The sequence below is a fragment of the Stegostoma tigrinum genome, chromosome 2 (genome assembly GCF_030684315.1).
Source record: "Stegostoma tigrinum isolate sSteTig4 chromosome 2, sSteTig4.hap1, whole genome shotgun sequence".
Taxonomy (NCBI): Eukaryota; Metazoa; Chordata; class Chondrichthyes; order Orectolobiformes; family Stegostomatidae; genus Stegostoma; species Stegostoma tigrinum.
Genome location: NC_081355.1, coordinates 6,323,711 through 6,348,963, shown reverse-complemented (window position 1 = coordinate 6,348,963; position 25,253 = coordinate 6,323,711). Strand labels below are relative to the sequence as shown.

General features: G+C 40.6%; 1 protein-coding gene across 2 annotated transcripts in view; it reads right to left on the bottom strand.

Moving 5' to 3' along the window:
• The window catches only part of phlpp1 (PH domain and leucine rich repeat protein phosphatase 1), a 158,684-nt gene that overhangs the window by 48,870 nt on the left and 84,561 nt on the right, over nt 1-25,253 (bottom strand). For both annotated transcript variants that reach the window (XM_048520648.2, XM_048520638.2), the window contains exons 2-3: nt 13,715-13,905; nt 11,135-11,260 (exon numbers count right to left, since the gene is read on the bottom strand). In XM_048520648.2, coding sequence (XP_048376605.2) covers nt 11,135-11,260; nt 13,715-13,905 — 317 coding nt within the window. The remainder of the gene's footprint in view (nt 1-11,134; nt 11,261-13,714; nt 13,906-25,253) is intronic.

Genomic DNA, 25,253 nt, shown 5'->3' with positions numbered 1-25,253 from the left:
GGGGTCAGTGTGCCATACCGCCACTGCAACCCCCTTATCTACAGGTTTGATGGGGAGGCTGGGGTTTAAGCAGAGGGCTGTGCATTCTGTTGGGGGAAGAGAGGTTGGAGCAAGAGAGAGGGGTGGAGAGATTGAGGCAACTGATGTCACGACATCAGTTAGAGATGAAGAGGTTGAGGGAGAGTAGGAGAGGAGGTTTGTGGGAGGCAGGCAAAGGGGTCGGTAGAGGGTTGGTTAGATGCCCAGTCAAAGAAATAGGCATGGAGGCTGAGGGAAAAGCGTTCAACATCCAGATGTGCATGAAATTCATTGATGTGTAGGTGCAGGGAATGAGTCCTTTGCTGAGGACTGACTTTGCTGGGCTGGGAGTGGGGGGTGGAGACTGTCTCAGGAATGGGTATTTCTCAGCTCCCTCCCCCCTCCCCAGTTCGGATGATGGGCCCGACCTGAAACGTCGACTTTCCTATTCCTCTGATGCTGCCTGACCTGCTGTGTTCCTTCTGCTCCACACTGTGTTGACTCATGGAACTGAGAGCATTCTTCAGAAAAGTTCAAAGTTCAAATTCCGAGTCAAACAGAACCAAATAAGGTCTTAGCTTCAGGCAAATGAAAACAAAGTACTGCAGATGCCGGAGATCTAAAGTAAGAACAAATCATTGAAGAAACTCAGCAGTTCTGGAAACATCTGTGGAAGACAAACAGGGTTAACACTGAGATCAAAATGACTATTCTTCAAAATTTAGCTTCATCCTCAGCTCAACTTAAGTTAGCAGTGAAATGAGACAGATCCCAAATCTAATATTGCAAGGATAAAGTGATTCAAAGCTGAGGGTACGCCGGTGGATACCAGGTTAACACAGAGCTGAGGCTGATTGCAACAAACCCTCGTACTCAAATAATTATTGATATCCAAGTGTCAACTGACACCTAATTCCAACAATGTCAAATGCACGCAGAAACCAAGCTTGCTACTGAAATGGAGTTCAGCAAGGGGTATGCAGTAGGTGAGACAGCGCACAAAGCAAATACATATTATGTCAACAGACAGTCAAAACAAAAATCAGAAAAATTTTTCAATTTTAACACAGTTAATGAAAAAACAGGTTAGTGGGCAAGGTTGGATGTCTGTTATGGTTCTATTACAAATCATGAGCCAGGTGACCTTGGCTGAAAGAGAGCACTATTAAGCTCAGCTGTGAAATGCTTTCTAACAAATTTACCGGATAAATGCAACAACAATGGAAAACCCTGGAGAAATTCAAAACTGAAGAACGTTTCTTCAGAAATGTTACCACAAGCTTGCAGGGGCTTGTGATACTGAGTTGTTTGAATCATCACCTCAACAACAGAGCAGGATAAATGAGGAAAAAAGCCAAACCTGCATTTAAGCCACACAGCTAAGTAGTCCAGTCTCTGCTTCATTTTGTCTTGATTTCAGATTTGAAAATATGACTGCCTCTTGCATGTCCCAAAACAAAATTACTGTTACATTCAAAAAATTAGAATCTTGAATAAGTAAGACTGTTATTATGGAAATACCAAAATATCTAAGAAAATCAAAATATTTGACACAGTATGGATTCATTCATTAATATGGATTTATTTTAGAACGAAATAATATTGTAAGAACATCAGTCAGCGCTTGAACTTTAAATTCTAAGCAAAGAAAGTATCTGTAAACATCCGGGGAGAAATCATCTTTAACTTTTAGACTGTATCCAGAGAGCTAAAATGCCATTCATGGCCATTACCTGTTGTGCAGTATTTTTTTCTTAATTAAGTAATCTTATGATTCACATACTCAAATTTTCCTTTATTCCAATTGGAAATCACAACTGCAAATTCTGCTGTGTTAAAGAACAGGAGATATATTCTAATTTTATGTTGTAGTAATTATAATTGAGAAATCTCTACCAACAGAATGTTATGAATTTGTTATTTTTAGAAGGAATATAAATGAGGCAGAACTCAGAGTTACATTTCAACTGTAGAAATACGTGAATTACTTGAAGACATCATTTTGATCCCCTCATGTTTTGAAGAATCTTTCTGTGGTTTGTTATTGTAAAAACAAGATACCAGCAGTGTGAATGGGAATGCATCATATAAACCTGTTTTTTTTTCGTTGGGGGGGGGGTGGGGGGGGGGGGGGGGGAGAGAAGAAATACTACTTGGAAGCAGTTCAAAGGCAACATTTGAAAAAGCAAACAAAGTCACATTGTGTAGAGCGTTCACTATTAATTTAATCAAGAAGTGCATTAATCTCTTACCTAACTGCCTAGCACTCAAAACGCAATTATATGTTTCATTAGCATTCCACACAACTGATGCAAATAATTGGTTATTATCATTGAAAAATATGTCAATTTATAAGTGAACAAAATCATTTCACTTCTTCCCTCTTTTACAATGATTTCTCTGAATAGACTGTCAGTTTAATCCTGCTTTAGTCCAGAATATGCAAGATAAGCAAGTGAACATTTTTATACCATTCAACATATTGAAGAACACCCTTCAAAATTAAGAAACAGATAAAAGGTTTTCGGCTGAAGAGCTTCAGCACAATCAAATCTTTGCAGGCTAGAGTCTTTTGAGCCAAATCAAAATAAACAATGTAATGATCATTCCAAAACAATTCACAAACAATGCAAGACTTTTTCTGCTTTTCCAAGGAAAAAATCCAAACTGATCTGTGGTATAAAAATGTACTGTAATATTTTCTTTCTATCCATTTTTTTTGAAAATGTAGACTTGTTTAATCCCATTAGTGCTGCCTCTGACATCTCACTTACACAGTCATCTTCGTGTCGGCTTATACCGAAGTGTTTACAGACAGTTTGACCACAAAAGTCATTAGCCAAGTCTAGCCTTATTCTCACTGACGTAAATACATACTAGAACAGGTCACCTGATAAAAATCAGCACCAAGATCCTTGGCTGATTTGTCTCTCCTTATTACAAGGTGCTTACAAATAAGGCTGAGTATAATCACTTCTTATTCACCACTCAATACCATGCTCAGTATCTCTTTCTAGAAGATTAATGACACCTTAAAATTCAAAACTACTTAACCTTTGGCTCTCCATTAGCCACAGCATTCCTGCAGTTACTGATTCACTCAATGGCAGTCTCATCTTAAAATGTTAATGTCTTCGTCCCCAATAAAAGCATTACTCTCCCTCATATCACCCTTATCACCACTCTCTTAAATCCAAGGATTGCAGACTTGAAAAGTTTAGCTACACATCACCAGATCTGGTTGGACTTCTTAAAACACAAATATGTTTGGTTCTTTGTCTGCTAAAACTGCTCACTATTCCAGGGTCATCCAGGAATATAAACATAACTTTGCTTCTTTTCTCCAATGCAAACCATCTTCTTAAACCCCTCTGTCTGTCCCTTCCACCTTTCAACAAGCAAGGATTTCACAGACTATTTTGATACGAACATCAGAACATTTTGGGAGTTGGTCAGTCAAGGAAAGACAGACAGGTCAAGGAGGCAGGGATGTGGCTGGTAGGTAGGTGGTGGGGCTACGGGTTGAGGTGGGACGAGCGGATAGGTGGGAGAAAAATCACCCCATCTCCACCTCCTTGACCTGCCCATCTCCTCTCCACCTATCCGTTCCTTTATCCATCTTCCATCCACCTCCCCCTGTCTCTCTATGTATTTCAGAATCCCCTACCCCTCCCCCATTTCTGAAGAGGGGGCCAGACCCAAAATGTCAGCTTTCCTGCTCCTCTGATGCTGCTTGGCCTGCTGTGTTTATCCAGCTCTATGCCTTGTTATCTCAGATTCTCCAGCATCGGCAGTTCCTACTATTACGCGAAGGTGCAAAGTTAGTTTTCACATATCAGCCGAGAAGCAGTTCTACCTCACCAACAGCTGTCTTGACTTTTCCACTCTTGCTAAAATGTCAGATTGCTTATTTGACATGCAGTACTGGATGAACAGAAATTTTCTCCAATTAAATATTAAGACAAATTTTTTTGTTTACTCCTTCAAGCACAGTTCCTTCGCTAACAATTCTATCCCTTTCTGTGATCAGAGTCTGATACTCAGCTCACCGATTTGCAAGCTTGGTGTTGTACCGATTGTAATGAGGTCAGCCAGCTGGACCTCAGAATATAGGTTTCCTGATGGACCAAAATTTACTGATCCAATCTGCAAGTCCTGGCTAACATATAAAAAAGTGTCAGTATCAGAGACTCTAACACTCTAGTGTCTGTCTCTGTCAGTACTATAGTCAGGACAGTATGAAGGGCTGTTCAAGTGTTAGTAAAGGGTAACTTGATGACAGGATACCAGCCTCTGTGGAGTTATTTTAGGTGTTAAATTTGGGATAAGCTTCCAACATTGTATCTATGCCATCACTAACACCAAGTATTTCCATCACGTGGTGTCATTCCCCCCACCCCCCTTCAGCTATTTGTTTACTCTCTCATGGGATGGGGCATTGCTGGAAAAACCAGCATTTGCTGGTCATCCCAAATTTCCCTCACGAAGGTGGTGATAAGTCACCACCTTGAACTGCTGCAGTCCATCTAGCACAGGTACAACCATAGTACTGTTAGGAAGGATGTTTTGACCCAGTAACAGTAAAGAAATAGCATTATTGTTCCAAGTCAAGATGGTGTTTGGCTTGGAGGGGAATTTGAATGTGATGGCAATCCTATGTGTCTGCTGTCCTTGTCCTTCCTGATGCTGAAGGTCATAGGTTTGGAAAGTCCTGCAAGAGGAGGGTTGGCAATATAATTGGTGAAAGAGTGGCGAAGAGGCTGGAATTTCTGTGCTAAATTCTCAAAGCCTGTTCATTATCCACAAACTAAAATTCAGGAGTTTAATGGGATTCTGTCTGTAATCCAGGATCAGTACAGTTTTAAAGAACGGTCAAGATGATTGACCTCCTTCAGGAGGAAGCTTGATCAGCACCCATTCACCAACACACAGTCACAACAGTGTTTGTATCACCAACCAGGTGCACTGCAGCATCTGGTTGGTGATACAAACACTGTTGTGATTGTGTTGGTGAATGGGTGCTGATCAAGCTTTGTCCTGAAGGAGGTCAATCATCTTGACCGTTCTTAAAACTGTACTGATCCTGGATTACAGACAGAATCCCATTGAACTCCTGAATTTTAGTTTGTGGATAATGAACAGGCTTTGAGAATTTAGCACAGAAATTCCAGCCTCTTCGCCACTCTTTCACCAATTATATTTATATTGCTGTCCCAGCTAAGTGATTAGTCTTGTGGTCAATGAAGTTTTTAAGGTTCTTACGAATACTTGTAGCTTGGTTTGTGGATGAGGTTGTTGGTTTCCTTGCTGAGGTGGCTGGTTATCGTACAGATATTTCATCACCATGCTAGGGAACATCATTAGTGCAGCCTCCATTCCAGACTCTGTCTTCCATTTTTAGTCAGTGCTGGAAAGTTATTCAAGACAGAAGCATGTATTCAGCTTCATTGGAGGCCCACTAATGTTGTTACCTAGCACGGTGACAACATGTCTGTATGTCAACCAGCCAGCTCAGCGAGCAAGCCAACAATGTCAATGCAGAATCCTTGTATGACATACATGTTACTTACAATGTTTCAGTTCAAGCTTGTATGCTATCCAAATCTTGTTGCACATGGACACAAATTGTTTAAGTATCTGAGGATTGTGAATTACGCTGAACATTGTGGTGAAACTGTAAGATTTGTTTGTATGCATTTTAACAGTGCTTACTCAAAGTTTGGGTTCTTGGAATTCCAAATTAAATGCATCTGTTTGTCAGTGGTTGGAGTTGAACTGTCCAGACTCCATCTTCCGTTTTTAGTCTATGCTGGAAAGTTATTTGAGATAGAAGCATGTATTAAACCCTGAAATGGTGAGAAATCTTTCGATTGAGAAATGTGCGAAGCAGCATTTCTAAGAAAATGAATTTAAAGTAATTAAATTATCTTCGAATGTGAAGTTATTATAAATCTCAGACAGAGTGTGTTAGGATTCAATTGATGGAAAAGAGAAGCTGGTTTTCCAAGTTAAAAGAAATGGAACTGAAGCTACATCAGGGATAGTATAGCATTGGGAGGAAGCTGTGGCAAGGTGCACTGATTCCAATACAAAGCTGTTGTCTCTGTTCAATCTGTAAAGAATCCTTGGATTATTTCTACTGTTAAAATGCTTGAAAAATTTAAGGGAATTCGGTGATATTTCCAGTGTATCTTTAATTCTGTTGTTGTAAACTTTTGCTTATTGTTAAAAGACTGCAATATTGTAAGCTTATGATTTAGGAAAAGATCACTTCAGTAACAAAAATTTTAAAAAATCTTCAAGCCTGGTTCCCATCAGGAATCTGACTTATCCAATAATAACATCAACTGGGTAATATCTGATAACGATTGGGGGTCACTGGGATGGAAGCATTAATGAAGTAACCAAAGATGGTAGAGCCTAAGACTCAATTCCAACAAGCTCCTGATCTCTTGTGCATCCCCAATTTTACTTGCCTACCACTGGTGAACATGTCCATTAGAGACCATGATTTATGATTTCCTGTTTAGTTTTAGGAACAGGGAGTTCTATTAAAGCCTTCACTTAACTGTTCTTGGCAAGACTTGCCTGTGTCCTACAATATGTCTAAGCATGTTATCTTTCTTTTCTAAATTCATTTTTGCTAAATTTATGATTAAGCTAGCGAATTGCAACTACATAAACAGGACTTGAAATTGTCTTACATCTTCTTCCCATGTCTTACAGCATCATCTAAATAAGCTAGAGAGAGTTAGGTATTTCAGCTACAACTTGATTTGTAAATTTTTGGAATGTAGCTGGAGTGTTTTAAAACCCAAATACAATGACTCAATATTAATACAACCCATCTGGTGTAACAAAAGCAAATAGCTCTTTAATGCTTGATAATAACGGTTCTTCAATAGATCAACGTTAGAAAGAAACAAGGCATTGCCAATCATATTGATAGAATCTTCTAACTGTTGAATTAGGTATGTATTTGCTTTGGTGACAGCATTTATTCTTTTGAAGTCTATACAGAATTTATTCCATCCAGTTTAGGATCTGGCTTTACAAGTGAAATCCCACAGCAATAAGTTAAATGAAATCATTTTCCAGCTGAACATGTTTTTCTCAGTTCAAATTATAAAGATGCTATTTTATCAGTACTGACTCTGCTAGGTCCACATTATACTAAGCTAACATAATAACATCGAGGCATATGTACAAATTTTCCTTATACTTCCTCAGTAGTCTGACGATATCCTCTCATTGTTCTCCCTTTCAAAATGAGAATAGTGTATTTAACTATCCAAGTATTATTGTGTTAAACAGTCAAATTGTAGGAGATTTGCTTTCAGAACTATCAATCTCTCACTTTACCTCATTCTTGTAATCTGTCATCCTCCATTATTCCTATGACCTGACACACTTTTTCCTCCATATTCTCTTCCCTTCACCTACTATTTAAAAATATTTAGATGAAATAACAGAACACTTCTAGTGGATGGTGGAAGGATCAAAAAAAGTCATTTTATTAATTCCTCCTAACTACCTTGTATATCCTTGCACTCTGTTGAGATTAACCCTACGCAGGCAATAATACCAATACGTTGTCTCTCACTTAAAAACGTTCTATGCATGTTTGTCTGTCCATTATTTCATTTTTCCCTTTGAAACTTTCAAATGCTGAGAGTTTTTCTAGAAAAATGTACATATAATCCGACATTGAAAATTTGTCTTGTTATCTCAAGAATATCTTCCTTAAACAGTTTTAATTGAACTTCTCATCATATCATCAACATGACAATAACTTTCTGCCTCCTGGGCAGGTGAACAGGCAGAAGCCCCAAAGCTAAAAAGGAATCAAAGGAAGAACTGAAAGTATCTGCAAATAAGGAGATTAAACATTAGAAGGTATGGGAATTGTGAGGGGAGCCCATGAGATTACTGGGGTTTATGAGAATGAGGCCAAAAAGGAAACTCAAAAGGAAATGCCACAAATCAAATTATAGCTTGTAACTATAACAAACAGAGCAGAGGTAAATGTTAAGAGTACAGAAGAGGTGAATAGGGTGGATGAGAGATATTAAGGGCTTGTGACTAGGGAAGATAAAACATTTTTTTTTAAATCAAATGATACAGTTTCTCCTTACAACCTTTCTTAATGATAACTGGAATAATATTAGGAGATAGGAATGTTATTAGACACTTTTATAAACATTTCTGTACTGTGATATGAAAGATTGAAATTACACTTTTTTCATTTTTGATTTTTTAAAAAAAAATTGCTAGAATGTCTAACACCTCATCAAGACCCACATGAAGCCAAGTTTCAATTATTAGTTAGGTTTCTCTTAGAATCATACAGCACGGAAACAGACCCTTCAGTTCAACAAGTCCATGCCGAACACAATCCTCAACTAAATTATTCCCACTTGCTTGCTCCAGGCGTATATCCCTTCAAATTGTGCCTATTCACATACTTATCCAAATGTCTTTTAAACATTGTAATTGTACCCACATCCACCACTCACTCAGGAAGTTCATTCCACACTGAAATCACCTTCTGTAAAAAAAGCCTCTCATGTCTTTTTTAAATTTCACTCCTCTCACCTTAAAAAGGTCTCTCCTGGTCTCGAGATTCCCCCATCCCTGGGAAAAGACAACTACTATTAACTCTGTCTGTACACCTCAATATTTTATAAACTTCTATCAGGTCACCTCTCAACCTCCTACACACCAGTGAAAAAAGTCCCAGCCTATCCAGCCTTTCTGTTTAACTCAAACCTTTAATACCCAGCGACATCCTGGTAAATCTCTCTTGACCCCCACGTCCCTCTGTTCTACTACCCAAGGTCCTACCATTAATTGTATAAGCCCTACCCTTATTTACTGTACCAAAATGCAATGCCTTGCATTTATCCAGATGGCACTCCATCTGCCGTTTTTCAGCCCATTGGCTCATTTGATCAAGATCCCTTTGTAATCGTAGAAAATCTTCTACACTGTCTACAATGCTACCAATTTTGGTGTGTCATCCACAAACTTACTAACCATGCTTTCTACATTGTCAAAATCGTTTATACAAAGGACAAACAAGAGGACCATAACTGATCCCTGCGGAACACTGTTGGCAACAGGCGTCCAGTCTGTAAAGCAACCCTCCATCATCAGTCTGACTCCTGCCATTAAGACAATTATATATCCAATTGGTAAGCTCACTCTGAATCCCACTTGATATAATTTTACTAATAAATCTACCACGCGGAATCTTCTCAAAGGCTTTACTAAATAAACATTTACTGCTCTTTCATCAATAATCTTTTTGGTAACTTCCTTAAAAAACTTAATCAAGTTTGTGAGACACAATTTTCCTCACACAAAACCATGCTGATTATCCCTAATCAATTTTCTGCCTATCTTTTATAATCACCTCCAACATTTACCTACAACCTAAGTCAGACTCAGATCTATAGTTCCCCAGTTTTTCCTTACAACCTTTCTTAAACAAAAGTATATCATGAGCCCCCTCCAGTCATCAGGCACCTCACACATAGTTATTGATGATGCAAATATTTCTGCAAGGTGTCTCACAATTTTGTCCCTTACTTCCCACAATGTTCTGGGATACAGTAGATCAGGTCCCTGAGATTTTTCCACCTTTATATTCTTTAAGACCTCCTGAACTTACACTTCTGTAATGTGAACTGTTTCTGAAATATCACAGTTTATTTCTCTGTAGTCTCTAGACCCATTTCTTTCTCCACAGTAAAAACTGATGCAAAATATTCATTTCGTATCTCTCCCATCTATTGGGGTTCAACACAAAGATGACCTGCTTGATCTTTAAGACATCCAACCCTCTCTCTAGTCACCCTGTTGCTCTTAATGTAATTGTAGAGTCTCTTTGGATTACCCTTAATCTTATCTGCCAATGCTATGTCATATTCCCTCTTTGCCTTCCTGATTTCTTTCTTAATAATGCCCCTACACTCTTTACACCAATTAAGAGATTCAATTGAACAAAGCTGTTTGTCTAAAAAAAAATTTTATTTTATTCTTGGCTTGAATCTCAATATCTTTATTCATCCATTGTTCCTTAAACTTTATCAGCTTTACCCTTTGTTCTAACAGGAACATAATACCTTTGAAATTTCATCATCATATTCTTGAAAGCCTCCCATTTGTCAGACATCCTTTTGCCTGCGAACAGACTACTCCAATCAATTTTTGAAAGTTCTTGTCTCATACAATTCAAATTTTCCTTACACCAATTAAAAACTAACTTTTATGGAAGGCTCATCTTTTTCTATAAAGATTTTGAAATTAATAGAATTATGACCACTAGATCCAAAGTGCTTCCCCACTTTTACTTCAGTCATGCCTTACAGCCCAAAAGGAGGTTTAGTTTTGTTCTTTTTCTATTAGGAGCATCCACAAATTGATAAGCAATTGAACACATTCGACAAATTCCTCACCATGCAAACCTTTAACACTATGGCAGACCCAGTCAATGGTTGGGTAATTAAAATCCCCAATTTTACAACCTTATATGGTTTCATATACCTGAGATCCCCTTACATATTTGGTTCTCAATTGTCTTCTACTGAAGGGAGGCTTAAAGTAGAATCATCCCCACCTCCTTGACTTGAGATATACTGTTCATCTTCTCTCCAACCTATCTGCCCCATCCCACTGACCAATCCCCACCACTTCCTTCCTGCACTCACCTATCACCATCCCACCTACCTTCCCCACACTCACCCTCTCCTCTCTATTTCCCAATTCCCTTCCCCGTCCCCATTTGTGAAGAAAGATCCCGATCCAAAACGTCAACTTTCCTGCTGCTCTGATGCTGCCTGGCCTACTATGTTCCTCCAGCTCTGTGCTGTATTATCTCAGACTCCAGCATCTGCTACTTCTGAATGAATATGCTAATGTTTTACAAAAAGAAAATCAGTGGAATTTGTCAGAATCAAATAAACTTGGAGAAAAGGCTCTCCAGGTTCTCTACTGTGCACAAGTAACCACCTAACCTTGAATCGCAGCATGCAGAGAGGGCTGCTGTTTTGCCAGAAGCAATGCTTCGACACACAACACTTAATGGTTAGAAGCAAAGTCTCTGCAGCCTCACCTTTGAAGCCTGCCGAAGCCAGCGCAAATACTCTGGGAAAGTATCAAAGCTAACGTAGTAGGTCTGACTCTGTGGTCCTGACGAGGTGAAGGCCAAACAGTATTGGTGTTTTTTCACTTCTTCCACCTGTGAAGAAAAAGCTTCACATTTACACAAAGCCCATATCACATCATTTTAGAATACATTATACATAGTAATTAGTTTTGAACTGCAGTGATTGTTGAATGAGCAAATTCAAACATTCTGTGCTACAACACCTCACAGGGAGCAAGGAGGAAAGAAACTAATTTGCCAAGTTTTGAAGAAATATTGGCAAAATAGCCAAGACAACTGGAGACCATCCTGCATTTGTCTGAAAATTTATTTCAGTCTTAACAATAAGCCTGTAGCATGGAAAGAGGGAACCTGGATCTTGATTAAACATTTAACCAAAGACTCATCTGCAATTTTTGTTTCTTGATCAGACTAGACAGTCAGCTCATCTGCTCAAATCCTTAAAAGGGGCTTGAATCAACAAACTCTAATCGAGAGGCACAAGTGTTGCGATTTAAGAGCACAAGAAATAAGAGCAAATGGCCTAGTGTGCCTGTTTTGCTTGTCAAGACGGACATGGCTGATCATCCTCAACTCCCACTTTTCTCGCCTGCCCTCTGTATACCTTGATTCTGAGTGTCAAAATGTTGTCTTATATCTACCCTAAGCATATCCATAATCTCTGGTGTGGAGATTTCCAAAACTTGACAACTCAGAAGTGAAGACATTTCTCCTCACTTCAGTCCTAAATTAACCATCTCATCATCTTGAGGCTTGATCCTGTATCCTAGATTACCTGACCAAGCACTACTTTGTCAAGTTTCTTCAAAATGTTGTGCGTCCCAATGAAGTTCATCTGTCATTCTTCTAATGTCCAGACTTTACAGGCCCAACTTACTCTGTGCCTCATACCAGGAACCATTCCAGTGAGAACCAAAAAATTCTAGAAATCGTAGCTGGTCAGGTAGCATCCGTGGCAGAGAGCAAGCTAACATTTCAAGTATAGATGACTCTTCACCAGAGCTAGGTTTCATCAGTCATCTAGACTTGGAGCGTTAGCTTGCTCTCTCTCCATGGATGCTGCCTGGCCTGCTGTGATTTTCAGCACTTTTTGTTTTCAGTTTGATTTCAGCATCTGCAGTAATTTACTCCACCATTCTAGTGAACCTAGGCTCCAAGTAAGCTTCCAAAGTAAGCATTTTCTCCCTAATATTTGAAGGCCAACACTGTGCACAGTATTCTAAGTGTGGTCTTAACAGAACCCTGTACGGCTGTGGTAAGACTTCATTGCTGTACTTTCATCTTCTTGCAAAAGGTCACCAAACCACTTGCTTTCCTAATTGCATACTGTGTCAGCATGCTAACTCTGTTTTTGTACATGGACATCCAATGCACAGTGACATTTACAAGTTTCATATCTTTTAAAAAAATTCTGCTTTTACATTCTTACTATCAAAGTGAATAACCTCACTATCCTTACATTATACACCATCAGCCACGTTGTTGTCCGCTCGCTTAATCCGTCCAAATTTCTTTACAGCTTTTTCTGTCCTCCTTACAGCCTGAATTCCCACCGAGCTGTGTAACACAATCAAACTGAAATACATTATTTTAGGTCTTTTCGTCTAAGTAATCTCTATAGATTGTGAATAACTGCAGCCCTAGCCCTGATCCTTGTAGCAATCCACTCATCACTGCCTGCCAACACGAAAACTTCAGTTTTATCCCTACACTGAGCCCTGTCTCTTATTCCCTCTCCTTCCTATCTGTTCCCAACTCCATGGGCCCATATTTTGTATTAATCTTTTCGGCTATTGAGTCCTTTTTGGAAATTCAAATATATTACATCTATTGGTTTTTCTTTACTTACCCTTATATTCTCAAAAATCTCCAATAAATTCGCCAAATACCATTCCCTTTTTTAAAACGACATCAATTTCAAAACAGAATTCAGCATTTTCCAAAAGATTGATGTCAGATTAACTGGCCTTGTCTGTCTCTACTTTCTTGAATAGCAAAGTTGCGTTTGTTGCCATCCAATCAGTGGGAAATGTTCCAGAATCTTGGTAACTTTGGATCATTATCAACACATCTATTATCTGTGTAGATACCACTCTTATAGTCCGTGGATGTAGGCCATCACGTCTGAGGAATTTATTGGACATAAGTTCCATATCTTTCTCTAATATTTTATCTCTGATGTTAATTACCTTAAGTTATCATCTATTTTTTGTCCATTTGTTCCCCCTATTTCTGGTATGTAATTTGTGTCTTCCACTGTAACACAAATGCTCAATTGGCAGAAAAATAATTGATGGTATACTAAGAAAAAGTAATCTTCAACTTTCATAACGATAGTAAGAATATTTTAAAAATTAATCACTGTCCAAATCTATTTGGTAAAATCTAAAATATTTCACAAAAGCATCTTATAACAGACTCTGAATAGCAATATTATATTGATAAATAAACTGTGCATCTTAAAATCTGTTACAGAATAACATGAACGTGAGTGTACACCTCATTCAAGAAGCAAAGCTATAATACCTTTCCGCCAATTAAAGGTAGAACGTGCATTTTTCCAGACTGGCTATCTTTCACAGATGAAACAATTAAGCAGGTACCACACAAGATAACTTGACGCTTGGTCCACTTATGAAGGTGCATCTTCCCTTTCCGAACATCGAACAACCCACTCAGCTGGATCCGCTCTAAGTGGTCAATACTATATGGTTTCCCTGGGGATAAATAAAACAATTAATCACTCGGAATGAGATTGGAGTGGAGCGGGGCAGGTGGGCAGTGACATTTAACAAGGCAAAAACATATAAACGCAATTCAGCTCTATTTCAACATAAATAGGACAAGATTAAATGCAGCTGCTGAAACCTCATGATTAAATAGCTTGCTAATAAAATAAACTCCGATGAGCTCCTGGAAGATGCAGGAAGTTAATTCTTGAAAGTAAAGGTTGAACGGAAGTTGTAATGATATTAGTCGCCTCAATTTTTGATAATTTGACTAACACCTGGCATCACATTAACTCAAATTCCAAAAGACCAGAGTCTCTGGAGTTGGCTCCCAGTGCTAAAATTATAATCAGTGATAATGGGAACTGCAGATGCTGGAGAATCCAAGACAACAAAGTGTGAAGCTGGATGAACACAGCAGGTCAAGCAGCATCTCAGGAGCACAAAAGCTGACATTTTGGACCTAGATCCTTCATCAGAGAGGGGGATGGGAGAGGGTTCTGGAATAAATAGGGAGAGAGGGGGAGGCTGACCAAAGATGGAGAGAAAAGAAGATAGGTGGAGAGGAGAGTATAGGTGGGGAGGTAGGGAGGGGATAGGTCAGTCCAGGGAAGATGGACAAGTCAAGGAGGCGGGATGAGGTTAGTAGGTAGGAAATGGAGGTGCAGCTTGAGGTGGGAGGAAGGGATGGGTGAGAGGAAGAACAGGTTAGGGAGGCGGGGACAGGTTGGGCTGGTTTTGGGATGCATTGGCGGGGGGGGGGAAGAAAGGAGGAGGGGACGAGTTGGGCTGGTTTTGTGATGCAGTGGGGGGAGGGGAACGAACTGGGCTGGTTTTGGGATGCAGTGGGGCAAGGGGAGATTTTGAACCCTGTGAAATCCACATTGATACCATTGGGATGCAGGGTTCCCAAGCGGATTATGAGTTGCTGTTCCTGCAACCTTCAGGTGGCATCATTGTGGCACTGCCGGAGGCCCATGATGGACATGTTGTCTGAAGGATGGGAGGGGGAGTTAAAATGGTTTGCGACTTGGAGGCGCAGTTGTTTATTGCGAACTGAGCGGAGGTGTTCTGCAAAGCGGTCCCGAAGCCACCGCTTGGTTTCCCCAATGTAGAGGAAGCCATTGCTTAACCAGCCCAGCTCGTCCCCTCCCCCCACTGCATCCCAAAACCAGCCCAGCATGTCTCTGCCTCGCTAACCTGTTCTTCCTCTCACCCATCCCTTCCTCCCAGCTCAAGCCGCACCTCCATTTCCTACCGACTAACCTCATCCCGCCTCCTTGACCTGTCCGTCTTCCCTCGATTGAACTATCCCCTCCCTACCTATACTCTCCTCTCCACCTATCTTCTTTTCTCTCCATCTTCGGTCCGCCTCCCCCCTCTCCCTATTTATTCCAGAACCCTCTCCCCATCCCCGTCTCTGAAGGGTCTAGGCCCAAAACGTCAGCTTTTGTGCTCCTCAGATGCTGCTTGGCATGCTGTGTTCATCCAGCTTCACACTTTGTTATCCCAGTGCTAAATCTGGATTTTATCCAACTCCATTGGAATATACAGACCTATCAGATATAAGTGTTCAGGCAGGTTTATGTTTCAGGTAGACAGCCTTTCTAAGAATTGCTGCATGATCACAGATCTACGTGATGCTGAAACTAGTTGTTAGTCTTATTTTAGATTTCCAATATTGTTCAATCCTTTACTCCAGCAGTGAATGAGTAGACCAACAGTTGTTACAGACCAAGATAATAAAACGTGAGGCTGGATGAACACAGCAGGCCCAGCAGCATCTCAGGAGCACAAAAGCTGACGTTTCGGGCCTAGACCCTTCAACTTTTCCTTGTATTGCATAAGTCAGGAGTGTTAGACAGATGCAAATCTTACAGGGCCTGAAGAAAAGCAATAATTAGCAGACATGTATCAACCAGCATAACAGTCAATACAATCTCATTTATACTCAGACTACGTGAGGCCTGAAACATCACACCTGCAAAAATTATACTTGTCTGTTCCCACATAATGATCTTTCACATTGATTTTATGGACCTTGTAATAGTTACAACTTTTGAGTATATTTGTTTCTGTCACAATTTATGAACAGCAATTGCAACTGCTCCCTTGATATTCAATGGCGGGGCCATCACTGTACCTCAACATCATTGGTAAGAATCCCATTTGCACCAGACATATAAAATGTTAAGACCACCAGGGTAGGTCAGAGACTAGGTATTTTATGACATGTGGCTTAATCCACAAATATTGTAAAGAGTAAGTGGTGAGATGGAATTCTCTCTACTTGGGTAGGCAAGTGCAACTACACTATAAACTACTAAGATGTGGACATAGCATGCCATTTGCTTGATACATTATCCACTAGCTTAAAATCCACCATTCCATCACCAAGCTGCAGTGTGCATTTTCTACAGAAGGCAAGTTGCAGCTAATCCGCAGCACTCCAATCCAGGGATACTAAACATCCTCTTCCAAACCAAGCCATCAGCTAACTCAATGGAGACAACAAGGACTGCAGATGCTGGAAGATAGAGTCAACAGGTGTGAGGCTGGAAAAGCACAGCAGGTCAGACAGGATCCAAGAAGCAGGAAAGTCAACATTGAGCTGAAAATTAACTTTTTTGCTCTTTAGATGCTGCCTGACCTGCTGCACTTTTCCAGCCTCATAGCTAACTCAATGGATTGGAGATTGTTTGTCTTACTTTTGAGTAAAATGGTCAATGTAAACTTCTGTAGTTTGCACAACAAACAAACAATTTCCAGTGATAACAGTGTGGAGCTGGAGGAACTGAGCAGGCCAGGCAGCATCAGAGGAACAGGAAAGCTGACGTTTTGGGTCAGGACTCTTCTTCAGCATTCCTATTCCTCTGATGCTACCTGGCCTGCTGTGTTCCTCTAGCTCCACACTTATCTCAGACTCCAGCATCAGCATTTACTACTATCACTGAAACAATTTCCAGTACTGTTCAGCACTTTCAATTTTAAACAAAAAAGTTAGGGGACTTAAATGATGCAGAAAGTCCAACACTATCAATCAATTTTAGTTTGTGCTCTGAAGGTGGTAAAATTCAATTCAAACAATTCACCGCTTCTCTACAGACACAATCAGATCTGCTGAGCGTTTCCAGGTTCCAGCATGTGGTGACTGTAATGAGGTTAGCCAGATGGACCTCATAGAATATCAGTTCCCGAAACAGGAATGTTAATTTGGTCCAATTAAAGGAGCCCTGAGATATAGAAGGGTGTCAGTGCCTTCTTGTGTTGCAGTGGTAGTGTCCCGACCCCTGAACCGAGACACCCAGGTTCAAATGCCACCTGCTCCAGAGAGGTAATAACCTCTCTGAACAAGTTGATTAGGGAAAATAGGTTTTAAAAACAAACATGAGTGTCAGAGATTCTGTTCACTCAGAGCTGGCTGTGAAGAAACTGGGTCAGTGACAAGGACTCTCCACGTGTAAATAAAGGGTGACTTTTATTTACACGGTGATGGGATACCGGCCTCAATGGAGTTTCAAAGTGCTTCCTGTTTTTATTTCAGTTTCTCTGCTGCTTTCTGAACTGAGCAACACTTTAAAACTAATGTACTAATTTCCTTAATTCTAAAAAGAACAGGTTAAACTGACTATAACCAAAATAATTTCTATTTAATTTCATACTCTTGCCTTTAGTAAAGCAACAGTCACAGATGATGCTGAAACATTCACAAGTCTCCTCAGATACTACATATATGTTTACAGCACAGAAGGTGGTCATCAGCCTACCATGTCTGCACCAATGAATGAAGATTTTACTACAATAATCCCACTTTCCAGTTTTTGGAGCATTGCCCTGGAAGCTATAGCAACAAAAGTGTATATCTTAATACTGCATAAATCTACTTAGAATTTCTGGCTCAACCACCTTTTCAGGCAGTAAGTTTTTTTTCTCTCCCCTCCCCCCCCGCCCCCAGACTCCTACTGTTTCAAGTGAAAAAAGAATTTGCCTCAACTCTACCTCTTACTTTAAAACCTATGACTCCTGGTTACTGTTCCCTCTACTGATAGAAAAGGTGCCATCCGATACAACAAACCTAACTAAGGCCCTCATGATCTTCATTAACTCCATCAGGTCGCCTCTCAACCTTTGCTGCTCCAAGGAAAACATCAACCTACCTAATCTTCCTTCATCGCTCAGACTGTTTAGCACACGTAGCATCCTGTTAAATTTCTTCTGCATCCTTTCGAGTGTAACTATATCTTTTCTACAATGTGACTAGAACCGTACGCAGTACTCCAGTTTTGGTCTAACCAGCTTTTTATAGTCTCAGCATAACCTCTGAATTCTACCATTCTTGTCACCTGGCACATATGCTCCTCCTTGTGCTCTTCTCTGCAATGACACCTTTTCAACATGTTTATGTGCCCTAACTGATTCTTCTTCCATTGATCAAGAGTATTTGTCAGACAAGTCAAGTTACTAACCCTGCTAACTGCCTTATAAGGACAACTGAAATTTGCTTTCAGAGGTCTGCCATGTAAAAGCAACAATGTCAGTACTTCATCTCCAACCTGAAATGTTCTAGTGGTTGAAATTAATCTGTTCACTCTTTCATTTTCATTTGTGGAAGATTTGAATGCCCCTCTGCTCCCCTACATGTGCTGTGAGCCTTTCTAGAAATGTAGACACGTGATCCAACATTGTGAATTTCTGTTTTAAGAACTTCGCTAATCAATTTTAATGAACCACTAATCTCATGAAAATAAATCAATTCAAATGTACTAAAGCCAGTAGATTCATTTGTGGAATCTCTGGTAGCAAACAATAAGAAATCTAATCCTTTATTCCAATCCCATGGGAATACATGACAGTATACTTTAGTTACGGTCTTGACAATCTGATGGTATCTCTCCAAAGCACCCTGCATTTTTCGGGTGATATGCAGTTGACTTAAATTGTTTTATTTTATGCCCAACCTGCTGACGATGTCCTGGAAAGGTTTAGGCATTAAGTCAGGATCATGGTCAGAATGTATTTCAGTTGGTAGTCCATAACATTTTAAAACCTGAGCTCCATCCATAGGTAATTTCTTAATTGCCCACATTACCACTATACAGAGAACAATTAGACTCCTGTCAATGGAAATGGGGCATACTCACCATCTAACCATGCCCCAAAACACTGGCTTTCATTTAACTCTCTAGACGGCACACTAAATCCTTCTATAGAAAAGTAGCCCGTGTCTCTCTGTAGATTCACTGGCCTCATTTGAAGACAAAGGGATAATCTTCCCTTTAGACTGTTTATAATTCCCATCTACTGATATCTCTTCTGCATTCAGTTTTTAATTTCCCATCTTGAGTTCTTGACGAGTTCTCCAGTGCCAAGTCAAGAACTTGATTTTTCATTTTGACTTGTTTTCAGATTCATTCTTACAAAATCCTACAAGTCAGAAGTCACACGACACCAGGTTCTAGTCCACCAGGTTTATTTGAAATCACAAGTTTCAGGAGCGGTAATCCTTTGTCAGGTGACTTCACCTGATGAAACAGTATCGCTCCAAAAACTTGTAACTTCAAATAAACCTGTTGGACTATAGCCTGGTGTCGTGTGACGTCTGACTTTGTCCACCCCAGTTTAACACTGGCATCTCTACTTCAAACCCCTAGAAGTCTCATGGGTTTCCTTAGCAATTTGCAATTTCCTGAATGAAGTAGTCCAATTTTGTTACAATGGAAACACTTCAGCCTTCAATTTTCACCTCCATCCTCAATCCTCTCCTGTATAATCTGAGGAGGAGATCTTGGTGTGTTCGTAGCTACCTACTCTTTACCCTGGCTACTTACCTCCTTTCAATCCTCTTATTTTCTATTATTTATAAATTTATAAAGAGTGACAGAAAGGTGGTTTAATTTGATGGTTCAGCTCTTAATCGTCAGTCATTATTGCTGCCTATCTTGCAGCTGCAAGTCCTTTCGTCCTCAACATTGGTTCTTATCACTATGAACGGTAGTGAACATTAAAATTCATAATTGGTTTCAGCCTCTAATGCTCCACATCCTAATATCCATCTGTCACAATTACTTTGCTTAATCCTTTGAAATTCAACAAAGTGAGAGGAGTTGAAGGAGAATTTGTTAATGGTGAGGATGAGCTTGTAGAGGTGGAGGAGGGTGGTAGTGAACTTAAACATTTCCTCCCCATGTCCCATTTCTTCTGACATTTTACACTGGCATCACAATTTTCAGTGTGCTGACACCAGCAACTTTCTTTTCAGCATGGATATTGCAATTCCTCTACACATCCATTCCCCAACAGAATGGTTTGAGGGCTCGACTTTCTTCCTTGAAAGAAGTTCTGAGTTATCCCCATCCATCAGCACCACCCTCCACCTCAGCATACTTGTCTTCACCTTCAGCAACATCTCCTTTACCTTGTCTCACCTTCTTCAGGTCAATGGCATGGCCCAGTTATACCTGTCATTTTGTGGGTTATGCAGAACATTCCTTGTTCCAGTTCTAATCAGATCCCTCCCCACAACTCTTCCTCTGGTACATCTATGTCATCACAAGTGCAGATTCCCTCTCTCAACTTTAATTAGAAAAACTTATCAACTTTGCTTCCAAATTCTACCCTGCTTCCACCTTCACCTGGATCCATCCCTAACTTTTCCCTTTGCTTCCTTGACATCTGTTTCCATTTCGTGGATAAGGCAGTTCCAATGATGGGTCAATGGATTTGAAACATTAACTGTTTTTCTCTCTACAAATGCTACCAGATTTGCTGAGTTTCTCCAGGACTCTTTTGTGGAGGAACAAAAGATGATTGGCAGGTGGGAATCGTGAGGGTCATGAATAACAGGGTGAATGGTAGTGAGAGGATTAGGTTGGTTACAGAAAAGCTTAGAATGGGACAGAATAATTAGAACCTAATTTTACACTCAGAATGGAGACTGGAGCAGCAACGGTTAAGACATGAAGAAGTGAAGATCCAAAATAACACAGACCTGCAGGAGAGGTTTTTGCCCCTTATGCCTGACTACAGAAATAACACTGAGTAGACACATAGGATAATAAAGGGCAACTTTGTTAAAGGTAAAACGTGTGCAAATTTTCAATATGCCAACAGAAAAGGCTGACAATAGGGTATACACAGACTTTCAAATAGGTATTTATTAAAGTAGCACAAAAACGTATTCTAGAAATAGTACAATTTCTAAGGTCTTAAAAATGGTCCAAAAGCCATAAACAGCTGCCTAAAATTGTACCATTTTGAGGGGTAACAGGAGGCATTGTAAGAACTTGAGGTCTGGGCATGTATTATCATCAATCTTTGAACAGGCATAGCAAGTGGTAACTTGGGTCTAGGGTCTAGGCCCGAAGCGTCGGCTTTTGTGCTCCTGAGATGCTGCTTGGCCTGCTGTGTTCATCCAGCCTCACATTTTATTAACATAGCAAGTGGTAAGTTGGCCAGAAAACACATGGGATATGTGGCTTAATAATTGCAAAGTTCATGAATGCAAAGTAAAACTGGCTACTGAGCACTTCAAGTTTCTCCCTTTGTCTCTCTTCAGGACACCGTCTTGCTGCAGTAAAACCTTTTTGAGTTCCGGATCACAAGAACAACATGGGGAATCATGCTGAAGGGTCATTAGACTTCAAGCATTAACTCTACTTTCTCTCCATAGATGCTGCCACCTGCTGCTCAGTTTACCAGCAATTTCTGTTTTTGTCTCAGATCTTCAGCATCCACAGTTCTATGTCTTATTACAGTGAATTGAACAGTGATTATTGCTAAACACTCTGCACCGTTGAAACTGATCTTGTCCTTAACCAATACTGCATGTGCACTTTCCAAGGATTAATGGATAGCAGTGGTTGAAACTTCCTTAGTATTAAAATAAATAAAAACCAATTGAGAACTGCACGCCGAAACAATTGTCAACAGGTAATATTCAGTCGAAATTAATGATGTGAACACTATATCAAAGACCAACCAGCATTTCATAATGATGAAAATTTTTTCTACGTTTCAAGGAAAAATAGAAAATACATGCTTTTCTGTACTAACATGCAAAAAAGATCTTCCACTTTCCAAAAAGGTATTGATTTGTGGTGAAGTCCAGTTCTTCAATCAGTGGTCACATGCTAGTATTTTTTCCAACATTTAAAGTAAAGTCAAAAGAAAACAACTGAACAAAGAATCAAAATATTTAACTATAGGAGGCACTGCATACATATGCATCACAAATTTATTTTCCAGCAGAGGCCCCTATATAACAATTAGAACTACATGCCCAAGTCTGCACAGACAGTATCCTCTACAAATAGCCTTGGCCTTAAATCTCAACAAAAGAAACAAAACATAGTATTTAATTAAGAAACAAATCACTGAAAAGTGTGGTACATAGGCAGTAAAATGTTAGAATCTAACATAAACGATGTAGTAATTGAGCATTTAGAAACAGTCAATATGACTGCAAGAAGGGAAAAATCATGCCCGAAAAATTTAGTAGAATTTTTTGAGAAGATAAAAGTTGGATAGAAAAAAAGGGGAAAGCAATGGATATAATGTATTTGGATTTTCAAAAGGCTTTTGATAAGGTGTCACGCATTAAGATACATAGTAAGATAAGAGCCGATGGTATTGGAGGTAATATTAGAATTGATAAAGGATTAACTGAGTAGTAGGCGACAGGTAGACAAACATTGTGATCAGAGATAATGGGAACTGTTATCTTGGATTCTCCAGCATCTGCAAAGTGTGGAGCTGGATGAACACAGCAGGCCAAGCACCATCTTGGGAGCACAAAAGCTGGCGTTTCGGGCCTAGACCCTTCAATGTTATCTTTAGGCCCGAAATATCAGCTTTTGTGCTCCCAAGATGCTGCTTGGCCTGCTGTGCTTATCCAGCTCCACATTTTGTTATCTAGGTAGACAAACATTTTCAGCACAGCAACCTACAACTAGTGGTATGCCACAGGGGTCAGTGCTGGGGTCACAATTTTTTTAAAAATTTACAATATATATTAGTGACATGGATGAGAAAAGTGAATGCACTATAGCCAGATTTGCAGATGTCACAAAAATAGGTGGGAAGGCAAGTGGTGAAGATGACACGAAGACTTTGCAGCGGGATATAGACAAGTTAAGTGATTGGACAAAAGCCATGGTAGATAGAATATAATGTGGAGAAACATGAGATTATACATTTTGGCAGCAAAAATAGAGGACCTGAATTTTATTTAAATACAGAAAGACTGCATGCAGAAAGCTACAGAACAGGCCCCTCTCACTTACTCCAAACTCTCCCCATTGGAACGCGCAGTCCTCCATTCCCTTCACTCCAACCCCAACCTCACCACTAAACCCACCGACAAGGGGGACACAGTGGTAGTATGGCAAACTGACCTCTATATCAGAGGCCAGATGCCAACACTCTGATACCTCCTCCTACTGTCCCCTTGGTCACAACCCCATCTCTGATCACCAAGCCATCAATAACCTCATCACTCTTGGGGAGATCTCCTGCCAACAGCCTCCAACCTGATGCTTGCCTAAGCCCACACCACCTGTTTCTATCTCCTATCCAAGATCCAGGAGCCTGACTGCCCTGGTCAACCTACTGTCTGCCTGCTCCTGCCTCACTGAGCTCATCGCTTCCAACCATGAGTTTATTCTTCCTCCTTTGGTCCAGAAACTCCTAGCCTACAGTTGGGACACAACCCACACTGTCCACATTTTCCAAAACTTGCAATTTCCCAGTCGCTATACACCTGTATCCCCCATGAGGATGGCCTAAAAAGCCTCCACTTCTTCCTCTCCCGTAGACCCACCCAGATCTCGTCCAGTGACACTCTCATTTGTGTGGCAGAACTGGTCCTCACCCTCAAATTCTTTTGATTCCTCCCACTTCCTACAAACCAAAAGGGTGGCTATGGGTACGTGACATGCTTGGCCTTGTAGGGTTCGTGGAATGGTCCTTCTTCCACAACTACACCAGCACCACCCCCCACCTCTTTCCCCACCATATTGATGACTGTATCGGTGTTGCCACGTGCTCCTGCGAGGAACTCAAACAGTTCGTCAACTTTGCCAACACCTTCTACTGTGCCCTCAAATTCACATGGACCACTTCTGACACCTCCCTCCCCTTCCTGAATCTCTCCATTTCTATCTCTGCTAATCGACTCACCACAGACATCCATTTCAAACCTAGTGATTCCCATAATTATCTCGGCTACACCTCCTCTTCCCTACCCTCCTGCAAAAATTCTATCCCATAGTCCCAGGATGAGACATTCTTTTCCAGGACTTTCCAGATACCCTCCTACTTTAGAGACCGTAGCTTCCCCTCTTCTGTAATTAAGGATGCCCTCAACTGCATCTCCCCCATTTCCCACGCTTCTGCCCTCAAATCCTCTTCCTCCATCAACAATAAGGATAGAGTCCCCATAGTCCTCACATACCACCCTACCAACCTCCGAATACAACGCATCATCCTCCAACATTTCTGCTACCTAAAATCAGACCCCACACCAAAAAGATATATCCCTGCCATCCACATCTGCTGTCCACAGGGACCAACCACTCTACAACTCCCTTGTCAGCTCCACACTCCCCAACTCCTTCACCACACCCAGTACCTTTCCCTGCAACTGCAGGAGGTGCAGCACCTGCCCCCACACCTCCCCTCTCACTTCCATCCAAGGCCCCAAACAAACAATTCTTCCAAATCCGGCAGTGATTCACTTGCACTTCATCTACTGTGTATGTTGCTCCTGATGTCGTCTCCTCTATATGGGGGAGATCAAACAGACTCAGGGACTGGTCTGCAGAGCTCCTGTGCTTTGCGTGCACCAACCAAATTAACCATCCATTTGACACCCACATTAACAACCCATCCCACATCTCTGGTGACATGTCCATCATTGGCCTCCTCCACTGTCAGAGGCCAAATGTAAACTGGACCAACACCACCTCATTTCACCTTGGGAGCTTCAAGCCCAGTGGCTGAATGTTGACTTCAACAGCTTCTTCTCCCAACCTGTCCATTTTCCAACTCACCTATCCACTCCACCTATCACACTAACCAACAACAAATCCCTATCTGAATCCACCTATCTCCATTTTATCTACCCTCCCTCCAGTCCCACCACCCCTCCCTCTATTTATTTCTGGGTTCTCCTATCCCTCCCCAGTCCTGACGAACGAAGGATTTCGGCCCAAAATGTTGACCTTGCTCCTCCTTGGAATGCTGCTTGACTTGCTATGCTTTTCCAGCTCCACATTTATTGACTATAGCTGGAGTAGAATGAACAGTTTTGGGTCCCTTAAATAAGGAAAGGTATATTG